The sequence below is a fragment of the Ranitomeya imitator genome, chromosome 6 (assembly GCF_032444005.1).
Source record: "Ranitomeya imitator isolate aRanImi1 chromosome 6, aRanImi1.pri, whole genome shotgun sequence".
Lineage (NCBI taxonomy): Eukaryota > Metazoa > Chordata > Amphibia > Anura > Dendrobatidae > Ranitomeya > Ranitomeya imitator.
The window spans coordinates 398,385,009-398,409,532 of NC_091287.1; the positions used below are offsets into that span (position 1 = coordinate 398,385,009).

At 38.5% G+C, this 24,524-nt stretch overlaps 1 protein-coding gene across 7 annotated transcripts in view; it reads left to right on the plus strand.

Moving 5' to 3' along the window:
• Positions 1-374: 374 nt before the first annotated feature.
• Positions 375-24,524, plus strand: part of GATA6 (GATA binding protein 6) — a 54,504-nt gene continuing 30,354 nt past the window's right edge. The window contains exons 1-3 of one of the 7 annotated variants that reach the window (XM_069731186.1): positions 375-395; positions 6,056-6,971; positions 17,674-17,840. In XM_069731186.1, coding sequence (XP_069587287.1) covers positions 6,101-6,971; positions 17,674-17,840 — 1,038 coding nt within the window. In that variant the 5' untranslated portion in view covers positions 375-395; positions 6,056-6,100. Of the gene's footprint in view, positions 396-5,208; positions 5,297-5,339; positions 5,360-5,388; positions 5,583-5,697; positions 5,772-6,055; positions 6,972-17,673; positions 17,841-24,524 lie in introns of those variants that run through there. The other 6 variants (XM_069731181.1, XM_069731187.1, XM_069731184.1 and 3 more) reach the window with 6 other exon arrangements.

Sequence of the window (24,524 nt, forward strand, 5' to 3'; positions counted from 1 at the left end):
TAATTATATCTACTAAGTGTGGACAACATTATTATTATTATTTGATTTTTTTCTAATATTATTATATTTAGCACATTCTCTACATTAGTAGTAGCTATAGTAGTAGTGGTATTTAAAAGTGCATCTATCTGCCGCTACCTGACAACCTTCCCCGCTCACTCACATGTCATATCACATAGCACCATGCATTATCAGTCAGAGACTAGAAATCATTGACTGTTGGGATGGTAACCACTGACCGCCATTGTCTTCCAAGATATCATTACCTACATCACATTATAGACACAACGGGAATAACATTTTCTCCATTGCAACTATTCTATCAACGCATCTGGCCAACAAATAGCTAATTCTGCAGACAGGATAGAGAAAAGGAAAAAGAAGAAAAATGAAAGGTGACTGTAGTATGTGTGGGGGAGGGGGAGATAAAGCCTGGAGTCAGCTCTTATCAGTTGGGTGCAGGGTATAAAGTAGGTGAGACCCACAGCATGGAGGAGAGGGGTCTGTACCCCAAACCTCACCTCTGCCAGCAGGGCTCATGCCTCTCCTGCAACCTGCTCTGCTAGAAAACACACACACACACACATATATGTATAATGCATCGGATGCCATATCTGATACAATGATATATATATATATATATATATATATATATATATATATATATATATACATTGAATTTACACTGAATTTATTGTCTGTACATGTCACCGCTTAATTGTAAAGTGCCGCGGAATATGTTGGCGCTATATAAATAAAAAATTATATATACATATATATATATATATATATATGATATAACAATGATATGTGTGTTTGTTTATTTCTGTAATTATAGTTATGGTCATAAATAATTTGTTCCACAAAACTAATGACTAATATATATACTTGTTATATATATATAAAGTTTGGAAGCTTGCTATATATTTTAAGACGGTGTGTGCATATATATATATGCACATGCACACACATATTTATATATAACCATATAATATATATATAATTATATATATATATATATATTCTATAATTTCCCACGGGATCAATAAAGTGTATCGTATCGTATCGTATCTATATATATATATATATATATATATATATATATATATATATATATATATACATATATATATATGTATATATATATATATATATATATATATATATATATGCACACACGCAGGTTATGTATATATCCGCCTATGATTGGAGTGCTTGTGAAGGTGTGTGCTATGGGGGGTGATGGGTCCCCCTCTAGGAGTCTGTGGTGAGAGATGCTGTGATAACTCCAGCACCCTGTGGCTCAGGTGGGCTCCAGCGCCAGGGTGACAATCCCATTAGTGCGGCCCCTGCTGAGCCCCAGTACATGGTGGCATTGTGTATGGTAATTCCTGGTAAACAGTCGGCTAATCATCAGCCCTCTCTGCTGTATATATGGGGTGTCTGCAGATAACGCCGGGTCACTGGGGCTTATCACTGGGCTGCCTGGACTCAGACACACCGACGGCAACACTGCGGCTCCCACCTCTCCCCCACCCCAACTGCGACCTCACTGTTGGGCAATAATGGGGTCTAGGACAAAAAAAATGGTTTATTTATTTGTTTAATTTAATTAGACATAGAACTAATGAAAATCCAGAATTTCCTGGAAAGTCGCAGTGCAGGGTGGAAGGTGCAAATCTCCGGTCACATCAGATCAGTAGTGTATAATTATTCCTAAACCGTGAACTCCACATTATATCATATATCCGTGACACTAAGCCCACCTCGCCGACAAGGGCGATACATGTAGAATATATATATACACGTGCATTAGTTAAGTCATTTCAAACTTCAGAAGCAAATAGAAATCTGTAGTTTTAGATTCCTACAATGTAACATCAGGTGATCATGATATATTATCCTCACTTATAAGTTTATTTTTTTTAGTATTACTTTTTTGTGTACAAAGTGACCCCCTGACATGTTGGTAATTACTAACTTCTTTCCTTATTTCTTTTATACCGCTTACTCCGTATTACTATCTGTAAACTTATAGGGACTGGACTTTCTTTTTCTAATTTGCACAGTTTACATGGCAGTTGTTTCGCTAAGTTATAGATTGTGTATAATATGATGATGATGATGATGATTATAATTAATCTGTAAGACAGAAACAAGAAAGAAGGAAAGAAAGAAAGAAAGAAAGAAAGAAAGAAAGAAAGAAAGAAAGAAAGAAAGAAAGAAAGAAAGAAAGAAAGAAAGAAAGAAAGAAAGAAAGGACATTTTTTCTGATATTATTGGTACTGTTTCTCTGGACACCGCATTTTTGTATGCATCTAGCCCCATTTGTGGGACATCGTACAGTTTAAATTCTGCTATAATATTTGAAAATGATAGAAGTTTATGTTTTTTTTGTGAGGATTTTCTTTACTCTGCAGAAAAGAAATAGTGTTTCAAATGTTATTATTTCATAGTAACCGTGGCCTCCAGATAAATGATTAGAGAGCAGACTTTTGTTTCTCCTTATCTGACAGCAAACCACATAAATAAAGGTGAAATCAGCAGCCTGTGGTCTTGTATGTAGATCAGAGCCTGCGATGGGAAAACACAGTCCAAAATATGCCTGGAAACTATGGAGTTAAATTGCACAGGTTCATCCTTATGCAAGAGACTGATCAAAGATTATGCATGATCTTACAGGTAGGGTGTGCTCCAATATATACCCCCAAATCTGAGACTTTTAAGGTACTGATATTATTATTATTATTATTAGTCAAAATTATTATTATTATTATTATTATTATTATTTCAATACAACCATATTACAAAAAGCAGAGCCACATCTTGATTGTGTAATTGTACAATGTTAGGGAATAATAATAACAATAATAATAATAATAATAATAATAATAATAATAATAATAATAAAAATAATAACAATAATACGTTTTATTTATATGGCACCAACATATTCGGCAGCACTTTACATTACTTGTTCTGACAATATCAGTCATTACAGAGCAGCACAATACAAGTGGTTGTAATTGTGTTCACTATATAACAAATAAAGCAATTCCATTGTTTAGCAATCTGTGTCTCATGCCATTTGTGTAATTTTCCTAAAAGGGAGTGAATTACCTGCCTCTGCCTGACAATGGGTAAAATACTAGTTTTATCTGGAATATTTGGAAATAAACAATATTCTGCTATGTGCAATGAAATAAATAATGAAATGATATAATGAATCTCTGGAACAATTCAATATACCACAATAATTCAGTTATATTGTATATTTATATACTTGTAAGTATATTCTATTGTATTGAAAGATGATTTCCTATCTCCCCTTCTGCCTATTCACCAGAGGACATACATCATAGCAGTACTGTAATAGTAAGAATAGCACAAAATAATAATATTAATAGAGGCAGGTTTACAAAAAAAAAAATGTTCTCTTCAATCCACCACAATGACATCAATTCATTTATAAACATAAAAGGATTAATATAGAATTACCTTCACAATAATCAGATTCTACTAGGAATTAAATCCAATTTGCAACAAAACAAGATAAAACACACACGAAGACTTAAAAAATGAAGCCTATCAAAAAAGTTTAAATTATATTTGTATCCATTTCAAAAGACCCAATGCATATTGTCATGTGTGGGAGTCAGACAGTAATGATGACATTTCTATTACATGTGATGTTTCCTGTAGATACCTGCCTGTGATCTAGTGCTCATTATACTCACCCCTCACTTATGTATCATGGCAATATGAGGCTGGGATTTATGGAGCTACAGAGGGCTGCTCCTATATGGTGGGTGCTGGTGACAGATCTGCTGCTGATAACCTCAGCTACTTTATATGAAGTCACTTTCCTGCTGCTCCAAAACATCACTATGTCCACATAGGAGATAACTAGTAGCTGCTCTCCCAGGTGTCAGGAGACCAACAGTCTTCATGGTGACTCTCTGTACTTTACATGCCACTGCCAGACATTGCACACAATCTGAGATTCAAATATAAATATATATATTTGAATTTCAGATTGTGTGCAATGTCTCTAGATAGATAGATAGATAGATAGATAGATAGATAGATAGATAGATAGATAGATAGATAGATAGATAGATAGATAGATAGATAGATAGATAGATAGAAAAATAAAACAAAAAGCAGCACCAAAAGAAGACAGAGGGTGCAAAAAATCCTTCCAGGTATATACCAAACCTCATGCTACTGTCCAGAAAGATGAAGGCAGCACTCCAATAGAAAAAATAAGAGTATTTTATTGGCCCATGTGCGAAGTTTCAGTCCAAAGTGTGGACCTTTCTCAAGCAGGAGAAAGGTCCACACTTTGGACAGAAACGTCGCACATGGGCCAATAAAATACTCTTATTTTTTCTATTGGAGTGCTGCCTTCATCTTTCTGGACTATATAGATAGATAGATATTATATGTAATATATACACACACACACATATACACTCACACATGTACACACACTCACACACACATATCCACACACTCACACACATATATACACACATACACTCACACACATATATACACACATACACTCACACATATACATTTACACTCACACACACGCATACACACATACATATACATACATACACATATACACACACACTCACACACATATACACACAAAAACATATACACACATATACACACACTCACACACATATACACACATATACACACTCACACATATACATACACACACATACACACATATACATATACATACACACACTCACACATATACATACATATATACACACACTCACACACATACACACACACACACACACACACACACATATACACACACACACACACACATTACAGTTTCTTTCCAAAAGCTAACATAACCCACATCTCTGGTGTTACCAAATAATGAAAATTCATGAATGATAATGATCACTGTATATTTTTGTGGATTTCCCCAGTCTTGTGCGCCATATGTGTTGCTTATGCATATAGATATTTCGGGCTGCAGTGAGTGGGCTGTAAAGCTATTAGAATCGCTTTGATCAGTAGTCATTACTGTGTTTGTGTAGCCCCTGGTTGGCTCCTATACACACAGTGAGCAGCAGTCAGTGTAGGTGGCATGTGAGGAGCTGGCACCCTGGGGAGAGCAGGAGTCCAGTCCTGAGTGGCTGCAGTTTGCAGGCAGAGCTGTAAGAGGCGCCTCCTCCTCACACTGTGCACACACTTCTGCTCTGACACTGGCGCTCGGACCGCACTCGGGAGACCCATGGACACAGCTCTGCATTATTAGGTTTGCACCTTTCCTTGCTTTCTTTTCAGACTGGTGCCTACAGATCACTACACTGGGAGGCGTGTAAGGATTCTGGATTTGGATCTTTGGGATCTGGGTTTTGGTTGGTGACTGCTCTGCAGATAAGGGGTTAAGGTGTAGTAATGAGATAAGGCTGCCACTTCCCTTCTGCTCGTTCCTTATTCCCAGGTGAGACCACAGTCCAGACACGGGCAGCGGTGAGGTAGGAGAGCTGCACTCTCTCTGAGACTCTCAATGTTGATAGTGGAGAGCTGCCATCCCTAAGGTGTGTTGGAACATGTAACCAAAGTGTAAACCTTGGGAGGCCCTAAGTAAATGGTGCTGACTGGCACGGACCTACTCCTGAAGACTGGCTTCCCCTCCCATAGGACTGAGTCAGAGAGTGTGGCTGGAAGCTGAGCACCAGCTCCTTCCAGGAGGGCAGAAGAGCAGAGCTCCGCAGAGCCTCCATATGGTACTGCCAGTTACTGGGGCGCTTGGCCTGGTGCGCCTCCCTGTGCTCACCCCCGTCATTGAGGACTTGTGATAATGGAATCATTGTCCAGGGGGCTTGTTAATGAGTCTGATCCTATTTACTTCTCCTTTGCATTGCACCATCTGATTATGTTTCCTTTGTCTAGAAGCAGATGATTAATTGAATTAAAGGGATTTCATTGTCCAATTTTCGACTCTATTTTCTAACCTTGTTCTTCTTTGTTTCCTTTTTCATATATCCACTTTATGGGCTGTGCTTTAAAGGACTCGAGGTTCCAAGTCCCCATTTCTTTCCAGCTCCCTACCTGGATGGACCTTCCTGAAGACGCCTGGTCCGATGTCAGGAGGCTCAATGTGGGGAGCTCTTTTTATCCAATCAAAGTAAAAGGAACTGACAGCTCCTCATCCTCGCCATCAGCCAGCTCACAAGGAGGAGAGCTGAGCTCCACCAAAGCCCACCACCAGCCTGACACCGACAGGAACCATCCAGCGCAGGAGGCCAGGTCGCCCACCGCCGCCCACCACTTTGGGGTCACTCATCTCTCCAGCTTGCCCAATCCGGAAGATATTATACTTTTTAGGGATTTGGATCACATCAACAAACTGATTCTGCCCAACAGGGACTCCAGGTTTAGCGCTTTGCCTGAACCACAAGGGGATATGTACCAAACTTTAGCCATCACTGCGGCTCAGGGGCCGGTCAGCTATGATGGATCTCCTGGAAGTTTTATGCACTCCGCTGCCAGTTCTCCAGTTTATGTGCCCACCACCAGAGTTGGACCCATGCTCACGGGCATCTCCTATCTGCAAGGGACCGGACCTTCTCAAGCCCCCCACTCTGTGAACAGTCACTCGGTGTGGTCCCAACCAACCTCGGAGAACTCCTCATACAGCAGCAACAGTCCACACACGTCCAGCAGATACCACTACTCGCCCAGCCCTCCTATGGCCAATGGAGGCAACAGGGAAAGTGGCTACAACAATGCCACCATCAACGTGAATGGCAGAGATCAATACACACCTCTCGCTAGATCGCTCAATGGATCTTACCCTAATCCCTACACATCATACATGACACCACCTCTGACTTCAGCCTGGCCCACTGGACCATTTGATAACTCCATGCTTCACAGTCTTCAAGGCCGACCGACACCAATCCCTATGAGAGGGCATCCTGGAGGTAAGGCCAATCCCTATGATAGAACACGTAGCTGTGCTGTGCTCTGTATGTTCAGATCTTAACATTAAGCGACATATGGATGGATCATTTTGCAATAGTATCATTGGAGAAAATAATGGACTTGTTGTTTTATGTTAATGGTTAATCCTAGGCTAAATTGCATAATGGCCACATAGCCTAGCTGGTTAGGCAAATTTTACTGCACACTGGTAAAGGGAAATTACCCTGTGTTGTAACTGATTACTGTACAAAAGGAAGATGCAGAATGACCTGAGGAATTGTATGGATTCTAGATTCTTTTTAATTTCAATCAAAAGGTGCCAGACATGTCCTGAAGTGGATCTTAGGCAGTGACAAACAATGACAGTACCTGCACACGTGTATTACCAGCTGGAGCTACACTTTTTCACTTTTTCCATTTTGTACACCCCTGTTAACAATTGTATCAATCAGTGAATATATATATATATATATATATATACATATATATATATATATATATATATATACATACACTCACGCACACATGTGTTGTTGAACTGGGCCTTGAAAATGCCACATTATTAGGTTCTTTCCACATACTGCCTAATATTCTAATGTATAATAGAATAATAATCCAAATATACTGTCGGTAGAAGCTGAATATTTCCCCCAAGGTTGTAAGCTGGGGCTAGAAGCAATGTAAACCTTCAGTGACAGAGCATTCTTCATCCTTTCTGTTATCATGTCAGGCTGTCTTATCAGATTGATTAGACCACTTTAGTAGAAGATCCCATGAAATAACAGGAGGGATGAAGACTTCTCCAATGTGCCATGTGCCTCATGGCTGAGTGCACTCATGGATCCAGCTGTCACAGAGTAACAAGCCATGCTATCAATGCAAAATAGGAATGTGCAGCAGCAAACTCTTATTCACAATAATATCATACTGTATATGGAGAAAATATCACTGATGAATAACAATCATAATATTTATTATTAGTCCTCTTTTACATCTCTGCAGCCATCAGGCTCTTTATCCCCTCTGGTGTGCCAGTGAAACTATAGGGGCATTTACATTCATCCAGCACATCAGTAGTAACCCTTCAAGGAGTTGGATCCAGAACACTACACCTTGAGGGTTTTTTTTCAATCCTGTTCACCAATTTCTTTAAAAAAGAAAAATGTTAATGGTGAAATAACCCAATGACAACTGATGCGGTTTTAACATCAATTGATGCACAAGAAAATGATCCTGGTGGAACGAATAAATGGAAACAGAGTCTAATTGATACAATCCTTATTATTATTATTATTATTAGAACAGTACAATGTGCTTTGCGATCTGAAGGCGATGCAATAAATTGAACAAGTAGCAAAGACGTTTGATCACCGATCGTGCCCAATAAGATGCCCAACCAAACTGAACCCAATTACTATATTATTAGTTCAGGTACCAGGCACCGCTTATCTCCGAGGAAGAGCAGAGAAGTGTATCAAACAGCTGCTTCCTTTTCCCACTTCACAGCTGGCACCAGTTGTCCATCATCCAGGCACCACAGTCATTGCTCTGCTGTCTGAATATAAAACCAATATTAAAGTACATAAAATAAAAAGAATAATGGAAATCCATAGTAAAACATTCTGCTTAATTGTAGGGACTATGGTGGAAAAAAATGTATTGTACAATTGTCAGTATTGTACAGTCACCTTTTTATTGTCTATTCGAAGGGTTATTGATGGGATGTATTTTTTCTTTTTTACTTAAACCACCCATATACATTAGATTCATGATTAATGGTTGACGACACATAAAAAACAATGATCGGGCATGTTGGCTTGCAGACGTGTCTTGTCCTCCTTGCCCTATAAAGCATCTGAACCCTGTGTGTGTATTTAGGGGGTCTGATGGGGGCTGCTGTCTTTTGTATATATCTGTATGGTTATGTATGTGCTTCAAGCAATTTGGTGGTGATCAGCCTTATTTTTCAGGTCTGTCAATAGAATGATGCTTTATTATTTAGGAACAAGCTAATGTACCAAGGGATAATTGATAGCCTCATTGGCAGGCATTTATGTGCTTTTTTTTCTGACGTTTTTAAAGTCCTAAAGAGAAGACTGTGCCATACCAGAGCATTCTGCGTTTTGGAAAATAAAAATAAAAATTACAAATTGTAAAAAAAAACAAAACAAAAAAAAAAACGCAAATATAATGCGGTGTAAGGAGAAATCTTTGAAGATGTTAATGAAAAACCGTGAAAAAAACTGCAACCTGTGTTCTGTATATCCAGCCATATCTGCTCAGTGTTCACACATCACAGGCTCTATTTATTGCGCTGGTAGAACCTGAAAACCAATTTGTGGGCATGTTTGTTGCTTATGTGCCCAACAGCAAACTATCATTTTCGAAAGATGCTTTTTATTTATTTATTTTTCTGAAAAATTCAACAATTATTGCTGGTTTTAGAATTACAACAGTTATATACAAAAAAAGGACTTGTTTAAATGTAATAGCATTTTTGGAACAAATTTGCAGATTCACAGTTTCTGCTGCAATTTTTTTTTGCTTGTAAAAATGTTATGAACTTAATCATTTATCAGCTTTTTGTTATTTTTTTCTTCGCTCAAACATTTCCACAAGCCCTGTTTCACAAAAGTGAAGAAAATCAGTTTAACAAAATGAAATTACATTGTGGTGCCATTTATATTTAATTATTGCTCTAATGCAAACATAAGGACACTGTAGCTGAATAAAGGGAAAACAACAAGGAAACTTTTTTTTTGTTGTTTTTCTAAAAATGATGCTTGTGAAACTACATCATGAGAGCTTCAAACATAAAATAATCCCTTCCCTGATTTATTTAGTGGAAGTTGTTCATGCCCACATATAACCACCGCTGTGCCACTGACTGGTAGTGAAAGTGGCCAGTATTTATAGCTATCAGCAGCTTTCGCATACAGAGTATAAAAGCATTTTGTGTAGCAGCAAGATCTGGGGTTTTGAAATTCTGTGACTATTTTTTTCCCTTTTTTACTTTTTTGTGCAACATCCTAAAGCTCTGTTTTGTTTTGTTTTTTTGTGTGTTGCTTTTTATACAGCTCATAAAAAAACTTTAATTTCACCTGAAAAAGGGTACAATTCAAAAAGCGCCAAATAAAATATATATTTCAAATATATTCCAAAGAAAAATGCTTAGATCTGCAGTTGATATAATATTATAATATTACCGTATATGTATTTGTTTTACTTCTCTAATTTTGTTTGTTACATATGTTTGATGTTTTTAGTGTATCAAATACCTACCCATTATGGTTTATAATAATAATCATCATCATCATATTTTTATTTATGGTTTATGTGACTGTCCAGGTTAGTATTTGTGACCGTGGAACACAAAATGTAGAGACTTGTCTGATTTTGATCCACATAGTGGCTATGGTCACACTATTAGTATCTGTAAGCCAAAACCAGGAGTGGGTGATAAATCCAGAAGTGGTGACGTGTTTCTATAATGTGCACACGTTGCGGATTCTCTGCGGATCCGCAGCGTTTTTTGCGGTGTAGAAACACTGCAGATCCGCAATTGATTTACAGTACAATGTAAATCAATGAGAAAAAAAAATGCTGCGCACACTTTGCGGAAAATCCGCTGCGGAAACGCTGCGGTTTAAAAGAAGTAGCATGTCACTTCTTTTTTGTGAATCTGCAGCATTTTTGTACCCATTCCATTATAGAAAACCGCAGGGGTAAAAAACGCAGCAAATCCGCAAGAAAACTGCAGTAAAAACGCACAGAAACCGCTGCGGAACCGCACAAAAAGCGCAACAAATCCGCAGGTGCGTTTTCTGCCAGGAGAGGCAGAATCCGCACCAGAAATTCCTAAGCCTAATCCGCATCATGTGCACATAGCCTAACACTGTGGTAGATCGGAAAAGTTTTTGTAATTTTAGGCTATGTTCACACTTTGCAGTTTTGTTGTGTTTTTTTATCAATGCAAAGTTTTAAGATGCTTTCAAAAAGCAGCATTTGATGAATATTTTTGCTCACATTGTGCGGCGCTTTTATTGCTGTGTTTTTGTCAGGGTACATTTGTCTCTTTTGCATGCTGCTAAAGTTTAGTGCATAAAAAAATAATCTGATTCAACGTGCTTAGGTTTTGGCATCAAAAACTCAGCAAAACCCGATACCTGCGTTTTTTTCATCATTTTTGCAGTGTTTTTTTGCACTGTTTATTTTTTTCAATGGTAAAAAACGCTGCAAAAATAGTGAAAAAACGCTGAAAGAAGTGACATGCTGCATTTTGCAAAACAGGAAAAAAAAAAAAAACAATTTCTGAAATCTTTGTGCTGGTACCGTGAAACGTAGCTGAAAATTTGCAGAAACAAAAATGCTGCAATAATGCAACGTGTGAACATAGCGTAATTATTTTTTTTTTCATTTGAGAAAACTCACTAATCAAACACTTGTGTCAAAAAAATGAAACATTGATGAAAATTGAACCGGTATTCGAGTACGGGAATAATCACTGATGTTTGAATGAGGACTAAATTATTTGCTGATTACTAACAAAAACTCACAGAAAGGAAAATTCACACAGAGCAGAATTGTGTCATGAGTTTCCACAAATTTAAAAAATAAATAAATGGAAAAAATAGTTTAAAGAGTTAGTTTCTCCATCATGGACATGGATTCCGAGAAGTTTCATGCAAATATATGGGACATCTGGAGACATTTCTGTAGTACACCTGCCATGTGTGATCTTACCCTTATATGAATACATAGTGTATGGGCATAACCATGGCAACCAGAATAAATACATCAATTGCGTACATTGCTAGTTATTTCTCAATGAGACATTATATACAAGGGTGATGAAATTGATATTAAAGTAGGACCTATTTTTTCAGTTTTAAGTAAATTTTAAAACTTTTTTCAGCTGAAAGGCATTTTTTTTGCATTATGATTATCTTTCATGTGCTTCAAATGATCCCATCTAATGTGCAAATATTTCTACTGCAAAACTGGTGATCTGCATCACAAATGTAACATGTAACAGTTTCTGACCCAGCTTCTTGAAGAATCGGGAACAATAGCTGACCTGCCAGATGAATGGGAACGATCAAATAGAAACTGGGACCAGCTCCCACATCGGTTCCCCCCTCTGGCATTTCTGTTGCACGTTGCAGGAAAAATAGCTGGATAAGTGGTAACAAGGCCCAACATAGTCCTTTAGTATAGGAAACAAAAAAGAAATATAAACAAAAGAAAAATCTAAATGAATTATCCGTAAGTCCACACAAGGGCATATATAATATATAAAACCGACAAGAAACAAAATGAGCAAAAACCTGCTGTAACTAAATAAGTAAAAGCAGACGTGCATATAAATAACTCGGGGTTCTTAGTAACGCTGATCAAAAATAGCATAAAAGCCATCCCACCACGACAAGGTGACTCTGATCGGGACAGTCCTACACTGTCTAATATTAAAAACCTTACCATGTGGCAGAGTTGACCTCAGTGTGTGAATAAGAAATATAAACAAAGGAAAAATCAAACTGAATTATCCGTAAGTCCACACAAGGACATATATAATGTATGTACATATATCTCCTTGTGTGAACTTATGTCCATATGTATGTATAGGAGACAGGAGGAGAAATAAACTTATACTATAATGTATACATAAAACGTAGTATTATATAATAATATCATATAAGTTTATTTTTTCTCCTGGTTTCTGGATTAGTAGTAAGTAGTAACGTGTTAACATGGCATTATAAAAGGCACCAGATAATAACAGTTATACCAATAAAGAGTAGCAGTTCTAGAAACAATAAGCACATTAGGAATTAGGAGGATGATAGGGATATGGGATTTTAGGGAGTATATGAGGGTTATAAAGAAAAGGTCAGAGAGCTCTGCTTTAGGGGTAGCAATAGTTGCATATTTAGGATGTATCTATATGGATTTATATAGGTTAATACATTATTTGCTGTATTCCTTGTTTAATATGATTTGAGGTTAAAGTAGTTGGAGAAAAAATAAATATAAATATCTGTGCGTGCATGCGTGCGTGTGTGTCCAAAGAGCTGACCTCCCCCTTACAAATAATGTCATTCTGATTTGGCCTTGGTGCATGTATGCAGTAGTTATAAATACACCTACAAAATATAACAGGTTCCCAATAAGGCCCCCACCTGCTGAAGCTTTTAATCCCCCAATATGTCCCATATATTTGCTATTTCACCCAATCTGCTAGGTAGGCAGGGTGCGCAATGAAAGGCCATATATCAGGCCTGATTCCCCCAGCACAACTCCCTCCCAGCCTCACTGAGCAGGCTGCAGACTATGGTGCCACTTCCAGAGATTTATTAATGTGCAGCTCACTGACAGTCTGTTTATCATAAAATTCCTCAGAGATTCTTCTTACAGTCAGGCAGGATCAAGGGGGCAGACGATTTAAGACAAAACATTTTCCTTTAGTTATAGGTAAGTGATTTAGATCACAGAAAATCATTTATTCTTTTCAGTTGAGATGATGGTATTTTAAATAATGCACGGATAGTTTACAAATATTGGTCAATTATCCTGTAGATGCACTCTAAAATCATTTGTAGCAGTAGTGCATTAGTACAAATTATTATAGGGTATCATCTTTTTTTTCCCCATGATTTTTAATAGTTATACATAAATAATATCTGTACAGTATATGTGCTATTATGTATTTATAAACATTGAATATTCAGAGAGAAAAAAATGCTACTAAGAAAACATATAGACACAGGGACACTGTGAATATTTAACATTTATAGCATCGACAACAGACGGAATATATATATATATATATATTAGTCCGTAAATATATGTTATTCCGTCTGTTATTATTATTACTATTATTATTATTTATTGTTATAGCGCCATTTGTTCCATGGCGCTTTACATGTGAGGAGGGGTATACATAATGAAAACAAGTACAATAATCTTAAGCAATACAAGTCATAACTGGTACAGGAGGAATGAGGACCCTGCCCACGAAGGCTCACAATCTACAAGGGATGGGTGAGGATACAATAGGTGAGGATAGAGCTGGTCATGCAGCGGTTTGGTCGATCTGTGGTTACTGCAGGTTGTAGGCTTGTCGGAAGAGGTGGGTCTTCAGGTTCTTTTTGAAGGTTTCGATGGTAGGTGAGAGTCTGATGTGTTGTGGTAGAGGGTTCCAGAGTAGGGGTGATACGCGAGAGAAATCTTGTATACGATTGTGAGAAGAGGAGATAAGAGGGGAGTAGAGTAGGAGATCTTGTGAGGATCGGAGGTTGCGGGTAGGTAGGTACCGGGAGACGAGGTACCTGTTATCGATATATAAATATATATATATATATAAAATGGCTATAAGTAGGTGTTTAGATTTAATTTTATTATATAATATAAAATACATGAATTTTAAACAAATACTGGGGAGAATTGAATGAAGTCATATTTCGAGTTAATGTTTCATTAAACAGTGAATATGACTGCTGCTCGAAAGGTCAACTTCTTGTAGATCCTGATAGATTAAACCTTGTATTTCTATGTTATTTGTCATTGCACCTCATTGTGCAATATAGCAAGGACTCATCCAGGTTGTAACTGATAACTCCCATTGTCCTTGAAGTGTCTCTGCAATGCTAGAAATTGCAAAATCTTAAAGTAGAATTGTCTTGTCTGGAAAATATACCGGTATTTCCCTTTTTTCAGAATGTAATCAATGGCTAGGTTCATGAAAGTGAACACATAAGGCATAGACATTAGATCTAATAGCCAGGATCTGCTGATCTGTACAGATAACTGGACTTCTGTGACACAGACATTCTAAAAATTCCTGGGTGTACCCTATCACATGATGAAAAACAAGAAGCTATATAATAGTTAAAATATATTGTAAGATGCAGTCTCTATAACGGATTGCATTAGTTCTACAGTAACAGCCAAAATTGGATGTATCATAGATTTTATTTTATGACACAAGTCAGATGTTACATCAAGAAGATGTCATATATTATAATAAAAAGATAAAAAGGAAGAGAAAAAAACATTAATTTAGTTAATGTTTTTTTCCATAAGTGAAAATGTATCTATTTACAGACAGTCATATAAACAGTATTTGCTTGCTTTTTTGATTTTTTCTTACATATGGCAGATGACTTTCTGTGGATATTTTTTTCTCCCTTTTATTGTATGGATCTTGCCTAATATAAAGTTGCACCATAATCCTATAAAGAATATCATCTCAATATTAAATATTTTTGTCACATGTAATCGAAAATATATTCTATAATTTACGACAAGTGGTAAATTTACTACATACAATTGAAAAAGATTTTACACACACACACGTACATATACAAATATTATTTTTTCATTATATTTATATGTATTAGCATTATATCAGAAATACGAGATAAGTAGAATAAACCTACACTACAATTACATAGATGCACAACATGCGTATGTGCATACATAGGTATAGTATGAATTTATAAAATATACAGCATTGTTATCAGATGGAATATGAATATTTAATAGAATAATCTTTCCCGCCATGACCAATTGAAATTTTTTGCTCATTCATTTTTTTTCCCCTTCCTTTTTTCAACTTTTCTATATGTATATTTTCTTTAATAGCTTTTAAATTAACAGTTGTTCGGGGGACGAGTTGTAGTTGTAAATGACACCATTTGCTTTACCATGTAAATTAATGAAAAACTAAAGAAAAGATTTCAGATGTGATGAATTAGAGAAAAACTATGTAATCCCAACATCGTTATTCTTTATGGTGTTCAATGACTGGTAAAAATTACACAACTCTCCAGGTCAGAGCCATAAGTGTGATTGATACCGAACTTGCAAAGTTTTCTTTTTTATTTTTTTTTATTTAAGATGGTGAAAACGTTTAGGGATATTTGTAAAAAAACAAAACAAAAGAAAAAACAACTGGTTTGTTTCACAAGAGTATGAGACCCATAATTTTTTCACCTTTCCATACATAGTACTATGTAAGGGCTTGCATTTTTTTTGTATGGAACAAAGTTTACTTTTTTTATCACTTTTGGGCACATACAATGTTTTGATCACTTAATATGACATCTTTTTTAGGGAGAGGTGGTGACTGAAAAGTCTCAATTCATTTTTCCCTCTATACAGCATTTACCGTGCAGGTTAACTTTTAATTTTATACACTGATAGATCGGGAGTTTACAGTGATACAAAATATGTTTTTTTTTTATTTCTTATTTTTTAAACTGGAAAATGGATGTGATTTGAATGTTGTTTGTTTTTATTTTTAATTTTATTTTTTAATCTTTATTTTTTAGTCCGAGCATTACAGAAAAAGATTGTTTTCCTAAGAAGCCCAGCCACAGACATGGCTGGACAGCCTATCGTTACATTACCATTGTTTTGGCAGTTGATAAACGGTTAGCACTGTTAGGGTATGTGCACACGTATTCTGGAGGACTGCGGATTTTTCCGCAGCGGATTTGGAAAAACCGCAGTGCAAAACCGCTGCGGTTTTTCCTGCGGATTTATCGCGGTTTCTACTGCGGATTCTGCTGCGGTTTTACACCTGCAGTTTTCTATTGGAACAGGTGTAAAACCGCAGCGGAATCCACACAAAGAATTGACATGCTGCGGAAAATAAACCGCTGCGTTTCCGCGCGTTTTTTTCCGCAGCATGTGCACTGTGGATTTCGTTTCCCATAGGTTAACATGGTAATGTAAACTCATAGGAAACCGCTGCGGATCCGCAGCTGCAGAAACGCTGTGGATCCGCAGCAAAATCCGCAGCGTGTGCACATACCCTTAGGCTGCCGTCACACTAGCAGTATTTGGTCAGTATTTTACATCAGTATTTGTAAGCCAAAACCAGGAGTGGAACAAATAGAGGAAAAGTATAATAGAAACATACGCCCCACTTCTGCATTTATCACCCACTCCAGGTTTTGGCTTGCAAATACTGATGTAAAATACTGACCAAATACTGCTAGTGTGACGGCAGCCTTAACTTTGTAGCATTGTGTTCCTGGTTCAAATGCCACCAAGGACAACATCTGCAAGGACTTTGTATGTTCTGACCATGTTTGCGTGGGTTTCTTCCAGGTTCTCCGGTTTCCTCCCACGCTCCAAAGACATACTGATGGGGAATGTAGATTGTGAGCCCCAGTGGGGACAGCGATGATAATGTCTGTAAAGTGCTGTGGAATATGATGGCGCTATTTAAGTCAAGCATGATAAATGCTGTTACAGGCAGATACTAGATGTGTAATATAGCTGACAATTGTTAGGTGTGGTGCAGGCTCACTTCCCCAGCTTGCTATATAGTACACTCCAACACTGATAACAGCTGATCGGTGAGGGATGCCGGGTGTTAGACCCCGGCTGATCAGACATTGATGACCTATCCCAAGGATAGGTCATCATTGAAAAAGTACAACCTCTTTAATGTTTTAGATAGGTTAACAACATCAGATCCATCATGTTCTAATTGGCTGGTTTCATACATATATTTATTATAATACACATACTCCTTGTAGTCTCATATTTGCTGGAATTCTGCAGATTTGGTCAAGGACTTTTTTAATCGCATTGGTCATATGAGATTGGTCTTTGTATTGATGGCTGCTCTTTATAGGCTGGTTCTGTGCTGCTCGGTGCTGTGTATAATAACATCTCTTCTCCTTGCAGATGTGCTGGATGAGCTGCCGGAGAGCCGGGAATGTGTGAACTGTGGCTCTGTGCAAACCCCACTATGGAGAAGGGATGGTACTGGCCATTACCTGTGTAATGCCTGCGGCCTGTACAGCAAGATGAATGGCCTGAGCCGACCCCTCATCAAACCCCAGAAGAGAGTGGTGAGTGATCTCATATATTATAATAACCTGTATTATTATTATAAGTAGAAATGAGCAAACCCAAACTTTACAGTTCAGGGTTCATACCGGACGGTGCTGAACTCTTCGTGAAGTCCATTTTAGTGTTCGGAGTTCCGGGAGGTGAAAGAGAGGAGAGAGATTCCTAATTCTAAGCAATATTATTAGTCAGATTGAGTTACGTTAATTGTGAATCATGTCATCCCCATACTCATAACCATTTTCTCTATTAATGAATTACTATCAAACTGTATGGTATTTCAAAGGTCATAAATAATAAGAAAATGTGAGCATTGTTCTTTCTGCTTACATTCATTAATTTATAGTTTCGGGAGGGGGGAATTTTCCGTGATATATTTATCCAAATGAGTTTAGACACATAATATATATTCCTGGTATAGAAATAAGGATTATAATTGTGACATACATTATAAGGCCGGTGTCACACTTGCGAGTGTGATGCGAGAAACTTGTGCGAGTCTCTCACATCAATACCCGGCACTGCCGCCGGCACTCGGGACCGGAGGCCGACACACGGGACCGGAGTGTGCGGTTGCATGTATTTGTATGCAGCTGAACGCTCCGGTCCTGAGTGCCGGCGGCAGTGCGGGTATTGATGTGAGAGACTCGCACAAGTTTCTCGCATCACACTTGCAAGTGTGACCCCGGCCTAGCCTCAGGGTTGTTCTAATCTTTCTTCAGGTGTGTGCCGCACCTCTGCATCCTGGTTTCAATGCCAGATCAAACCTTGTAGAGGCCCCTAGGCAGTCAAAATCTTCGGGCCCCACCAGCAAATTATTTCCTTATGCTTTTTAAATATGCTAACAACTATTTTAATGCACCAATTACATTTTATTAAACAGAACAGAAATTAAGTTAATAAAATTAAATTATAACCCAGAAAAGGTAATTAACAAAAGTTAACCTCAGATGAATACTATATGTATATATATATATTTATATTGGAGCATTTTTCAATTTTAACATTTAAGAAATTGAGGCAGTTAAGGTGTATTGTGACAGATCACTGTCCATTCTATTTGCCCCACTATATCAAGGTCATTATGTCCGACTGTAAGGACAGTTGCCTGTTGTTGTGTTTCCCGACTTGTCCACGACCTGTCACTTTTGTGCAGGGTTCACTTCTGTATTGTTGGGGCTCAATACTGTGCTGTACCAGCTGCTGTGAATTTTGTGGTACTGAGTTTAATCTTGTAAACATATGGGATGATAATGAGTTTTGTTGTAAAGCGGCACCATAGTCTTCTGCTTTTTACAATTCAGAAAATGCAAGTACAGCACAGACAAAATCGGACATTAAAGGGAAATAAACTAAATAAGGATTCAATCTATTTAAAGAGTATGGCCTAGGCTCGGACCCACATAAAGTGACTGCAGACCGCTTAATCGTGACAGCATGTGGTGTGCATGCCTTCTTGATTCCCTGTATCCCTGGTGCAAGAGGCCGATCATGTGATCGAATGTGTATGTGATCTTCATACTTGTGATCACATGCCGACTAGACATGAAAAAGACTTGAGAGAAGCCCGGGGAGACTAGTCGGCACATGACCATAAGTATGCGAATTTTCCACATGAGATTACATAACTACCCATTCACACCAAGAATACCGGGGGGTTCGTGAAAGCATGTGCACCATGCACTGTCATCATATACTGACAACAGACTTTTGTCCCAAGTACAGACAGTTACTTTAAGTGAAGATCCTGCTTGCAAGAGCTTACAATCTATGCATAAAAAGTGGTGACACAAAACATAGAAGTGTTCATTCCATAGTACAGCTTTTTTATACCATATAGCAGTGTTCCCCAAGTCCGGTCCTCAAGAGCCACCAACAGGTCATGTTTTCAGTATTTCCTTAGTATTGCACAGGTGATAATTGCATCACCTGGACAGGCAAGCATTCAATCACCTGTGCAATATTAAGGAAATCCTGAAAACATGACCTGTTGGTGGCTCTTGAGGACCGGACTTGGGGAACACTGCCATATAGGATGGTACACATAATGCTGCATGATCCCTGTACTAGAAAAAAATGAGGTGTATTAGACAGCAGGACTTGTAAGAGAGCAGCAAATTAATCTGAGATCCACAATAATAATCCTACACGACTTTAGAAATAAAAAGAATCCCAATTGTATTCTTTTTAGTTACTTTGACTGTAATGAAGCAGAATCTGCAGTAATGTTGTGCAGTTTTCTGTTCAGCTGTTCCGGCAATTGGTGATTATTCAGTGATTAAGTTGAGGGCCATTAGAAATAGTCCCACCAGATGTTTGGTATGGCAAATGCAATTATATGCCAGAACTTCCATTAAAAACGAGATCTCACAATATACTTTGTCATAAAGATACAAAAATCTGGTTTCATACAGAATCACAGGGGTCTTCCCTTTAAAGTAGCTCTACTCTATCACTAGTCCCTATTATATATACCGTAATTCAGTTAGTATTACCTTATTTACTTTTCCCTATTTATCTGGGAATTCATGGGGTACGTCACCAGTTATGTCAAGTGACCATATGTTGAACCCTTGGGAATTAACTGGGTCTGTGATCTCTTCACTGGGTCACCATTTCAGTTACCTAAACTCCTTATATGATGCAATTTCATGGCAGGCACCACACACTTTCTCCATGGGTAGGGGAAATTAAACACATATCACAGTTATTGATGAAGATTACACAGCTAGTGTCACACACTTATAATGTAGAAGATCACAGCTCTACCTTCTGACTATATATTGGTAAGCGACTAGCTCATTTAGGAAAATATAAAGGAGAGGATGATCTCTCTGTCATCCCTTCAGGCAGACATCATGTAATGCTAATCTGATATATTATGGTGTTTATAGCTGAGCATTGAGGAAAAAATACAGAATAGAAGCTAAAAATAAATTTGTCCAAATGGAAGATAATCGTAGACTGAACAACATGTATAAGACAAGTTCAAAGTGTGACCAACAATTGGGTGGGAGTGCAGTTAGAGAAGAAAGAAAAACCTGGGGGTGTTTCTTTAAATACCTGATTTTTGTTATTCAAGGTATATCTGCAACACTTTGACATTTTTAAAATCATGAAACCCCTGGGAAGATAGTAATAATATTAATAATAGCATAAGGACTTAGATGTGTTATATAACAATGGACGGCTGCAACTACTGTACATACAGGCTGGTGTTACGGAACTGCAACACAGAACTAGGATAGAAGGGGGAGAACTGACCCAGCACTGAGACTAGGCTGATACCCTACGATGGAGTGGGCGACCCATTCCTTGTGAATAGACCCACCGACGATCCTAGGTTAATCTCAGCGAAGACCTATAGATTGGGGAAGGACGTCCCTAAAAGATCTAAGGACTGGGTATAAAAAACAGGTCACCTCCTAATAGAAAACACAGACACGGCTGCAGAAACCAACAGAAACTAAAGATAGCAGAACCAGAGATCCCAGAACTGCACAATATCAAACACAGAAAGCTATCAAAGCACCTAGCCAGAACTCTAGCGGATTAACACTGTTGTCCAGCAAGGACTGGGAGGCAGGTGCTGGGTAATAAAGGGTGATACAATCACCTGACCAAGACAACCCAGCACCAGGGGAAAAAGACTAGCAGCCAGAAAACCACAACACGATGGCGGATGGTCAAAAACAAAACAGATTCTAACAGTTGGTGCTGCATATAATAACTGCCTACCTACCTCACTACCAACTGGTTGGCACTTTACTAGGGAGGGTCAATGGAAAAATTTGAATGGCACTATATAGCATTTGCAAAAAACGGTGCAGTAACCTCAAAAACTGGCTTCCTCAGTGTCCCACCTCACAGTTCTAAAAGCACTCCTATATAATATACTGGCTATGTTTTTTTTATTTACTGGAATGGTTCTGTTCAATGGTTTAGAAAAGTTACTTTCCTAGAAAGGATCTGGTATCAGACAGGGCAGTGGTTCTTGTTAACTATAGCTGTATCCAGTCTATTTGATGGCACATTACTTTTTCAATTTATAAATACATTTTACAGGGTTTTTATCCAATATAATAAAAACACTTGTACAAAGTGTAAAACATTTGCCTGGCAGTGTGATTAGGCACTACGGGTTGTGTTGTTTTATCATTTGCAGCAGTAGTAGCATCCATTTGTGTAGGCGATCAGTAGCAGATATCTCAGATTTTGAAACCAAAGCTGACGTGCTAAGACAGATATGTTCATAGCTGTATACAGAGAAACAACTAGAAATCCATAAAATATTAATTTTGTTGGTTTAAATGGAGCAGCACATGATGGAGCCTGCTATTTTGCAAGCTGCATTAATATCCAAAGCACTTTTAGAGATGGATATTACCAATAGGATCATAGCCTACACCTGATGAGTTTTCTCAACTAGACGGCTTATCCCTTAATGACCGCCAATACGTCTATTAACTGACCTGAGATATAAGAGAATAGCCTCCCCATACAGGTGACAATCCAGCAGCTGTCAGCTGTACACTATAGCTGACAAGTTGTTGCATCAGCCACGATCAGTGTTTGCACCGTCCAAATCTGTTTAACCCCTTAAGGTACCGTCACACTAGACGATATCGCTAGCGATCCGTGACGTTGCAGCGTCCTCGCTAGCGATATCGTCCAGTGTGACAGGCAGCAGCGAACAGGCCCCTGCTGTGCTGTCGCTGGTCGGGGAAGAAAGTCCAGAACTTTATTTGGTCGCTGGACTCCCCGCAGACATCGCTGAATCGGCGTGTGTGACACCGATTCAGCGATGTCTTCACTGGTAACCAGGGTAAACATCGGGTAACTAAGTGCAGGGCCGCGCTTAGTAACCCGATGTTTACCCTGGTTACCATCCTAAAAGTAAAAAAAACAACCACTACATACTTACCTACAGCCGTCTGTCCTCCAGCTCTGTGCTCTGCACTCCTCCTGTACTGGCTGTGAGCGTCGGTCAGCCGGAAAGCAGAGCGGTGACGTCACCGCTCTGCTTTCCGGCCGCTGTGCTCACACAGACAGTACAGGAGGAGTGCAGAGCACAGCGCTGGAGGACAGACGCCTGTAGGTAAGTATGTAGTGTTTGTTTTTTTTACTTTTAGGAAGGTAACCAGGGTAAACATCGGGTTATTAAGCGCGGCCCTGCGCTTAGTTACCCGATGTTTACCCTGGTTACCGGCATCGTTGGTCGCTGGAGAGTGGTCTGTGTGACAGCTCTCCAGCGACCAAACAGCGACGCTGCAGCGATCCGGATCGTTGTCGGTATCGCTGCAGCGTCGCTAAGTGTGACGGTACCTTTAGATGCTGCTGTTAATAGTGACTACATCACTATAAATGGTTAACAGAGTGTGGGGGCTTCCTCTTTATCCAAATTGGTGCCCTCAGATCATGATTGTGTGGTCCTGATGTTTGCAATGGCAATTCATGACCAAATAGTGGCCTGAGGCCATGTGCACACGTTCAGTATTTTTCCGCCTTTTTGTTCACTATAAAAACGTGATAAAAACGTGAAAAAAACGCTTACATATGCCTCCTATTATTTAAAGTGTATTCTGCATTTCTTGTGCAAATGTTGCTTTTTTTCCGCGAAAAAATCGCATTGCGGAAAAAAAAGCAACATGTTCATTAAATTTGCGGAATTGCGGGGATTCCGCACACCTAGGAATGCATTGATCTGCTTACTTTCTGCATGGGGCTGTGCACACCATGCGGGAAGTAAGCAGATTATGTGCGGTTGGTACCCAGGGTGGAGGAGAGGAGACTCTCCTCCACAGACTGGGCACCATATAATTGGTAAAAAAAGAATTAAAATAAAAAATAGTGATATACTCACCCTCTGATGGCCCCGGAGTCCTCCCGCCTCTCATCGGTGCATGCTCTCTCTTCCATTCCTATAGATGCTCTGTGTGAAGGACCTGCGATGACGTCGCCGTCTTGTGATTGGTCGCGTGACCGCGACGTCATTGAAGGTCCTGCACACACACACCATGTATAGGAACGGACGCCGCTGAGATCGACTGTCTGCAGGTAAGTATAACCTTTTTTTTATTTTTTTTATTATTTTTAAACATTCTATCTTTTACTATTGATGCTGCATAGGCAGCATCAATGGTAAAAAGTTGGTCACACTTGTCAAACACTACGTTTGACAAGTGTGACCAACCTGTCAGTCAGTTTTCCAAGCGATGCTACAGATCTCTTGGAAAACTTTAGCATTCTGCAAGCTAATTTCGCTTGCAAAATGCTAAAATAAAACGCGAAATAACGGGAAAAAAATGCAAGAAAAAAATGCGGATTTCTTGCAGAAAATTTCCGGTTTTCTTCAGTGTGCACATACCCTTAGAGTCTGCCGGCTGTAGTAATCTGTTCAGAAGTTAGAGACATTTAGGTGGTAAAAATACACATTTTCATTTCTGTCATGCCACTTTGCATTAATTCCTGTAAAGCACCTGAAGGGTTAATAAACTACCTGACTGCAGTTTTCAATATAATAGGGGGTGCTGTTTTTAAAATGGTATCACGTTTGGGGGTTTCCTTATATATGGGACCCCTAAAGTCACTTCAAACCTGGATAAGTTCCTAAAAAAATAAATTTTGAAAATTTCCTTGAAAAAATGAAAAATTGCTGCTACAATTTTAAACCTCCTAAAATGCTA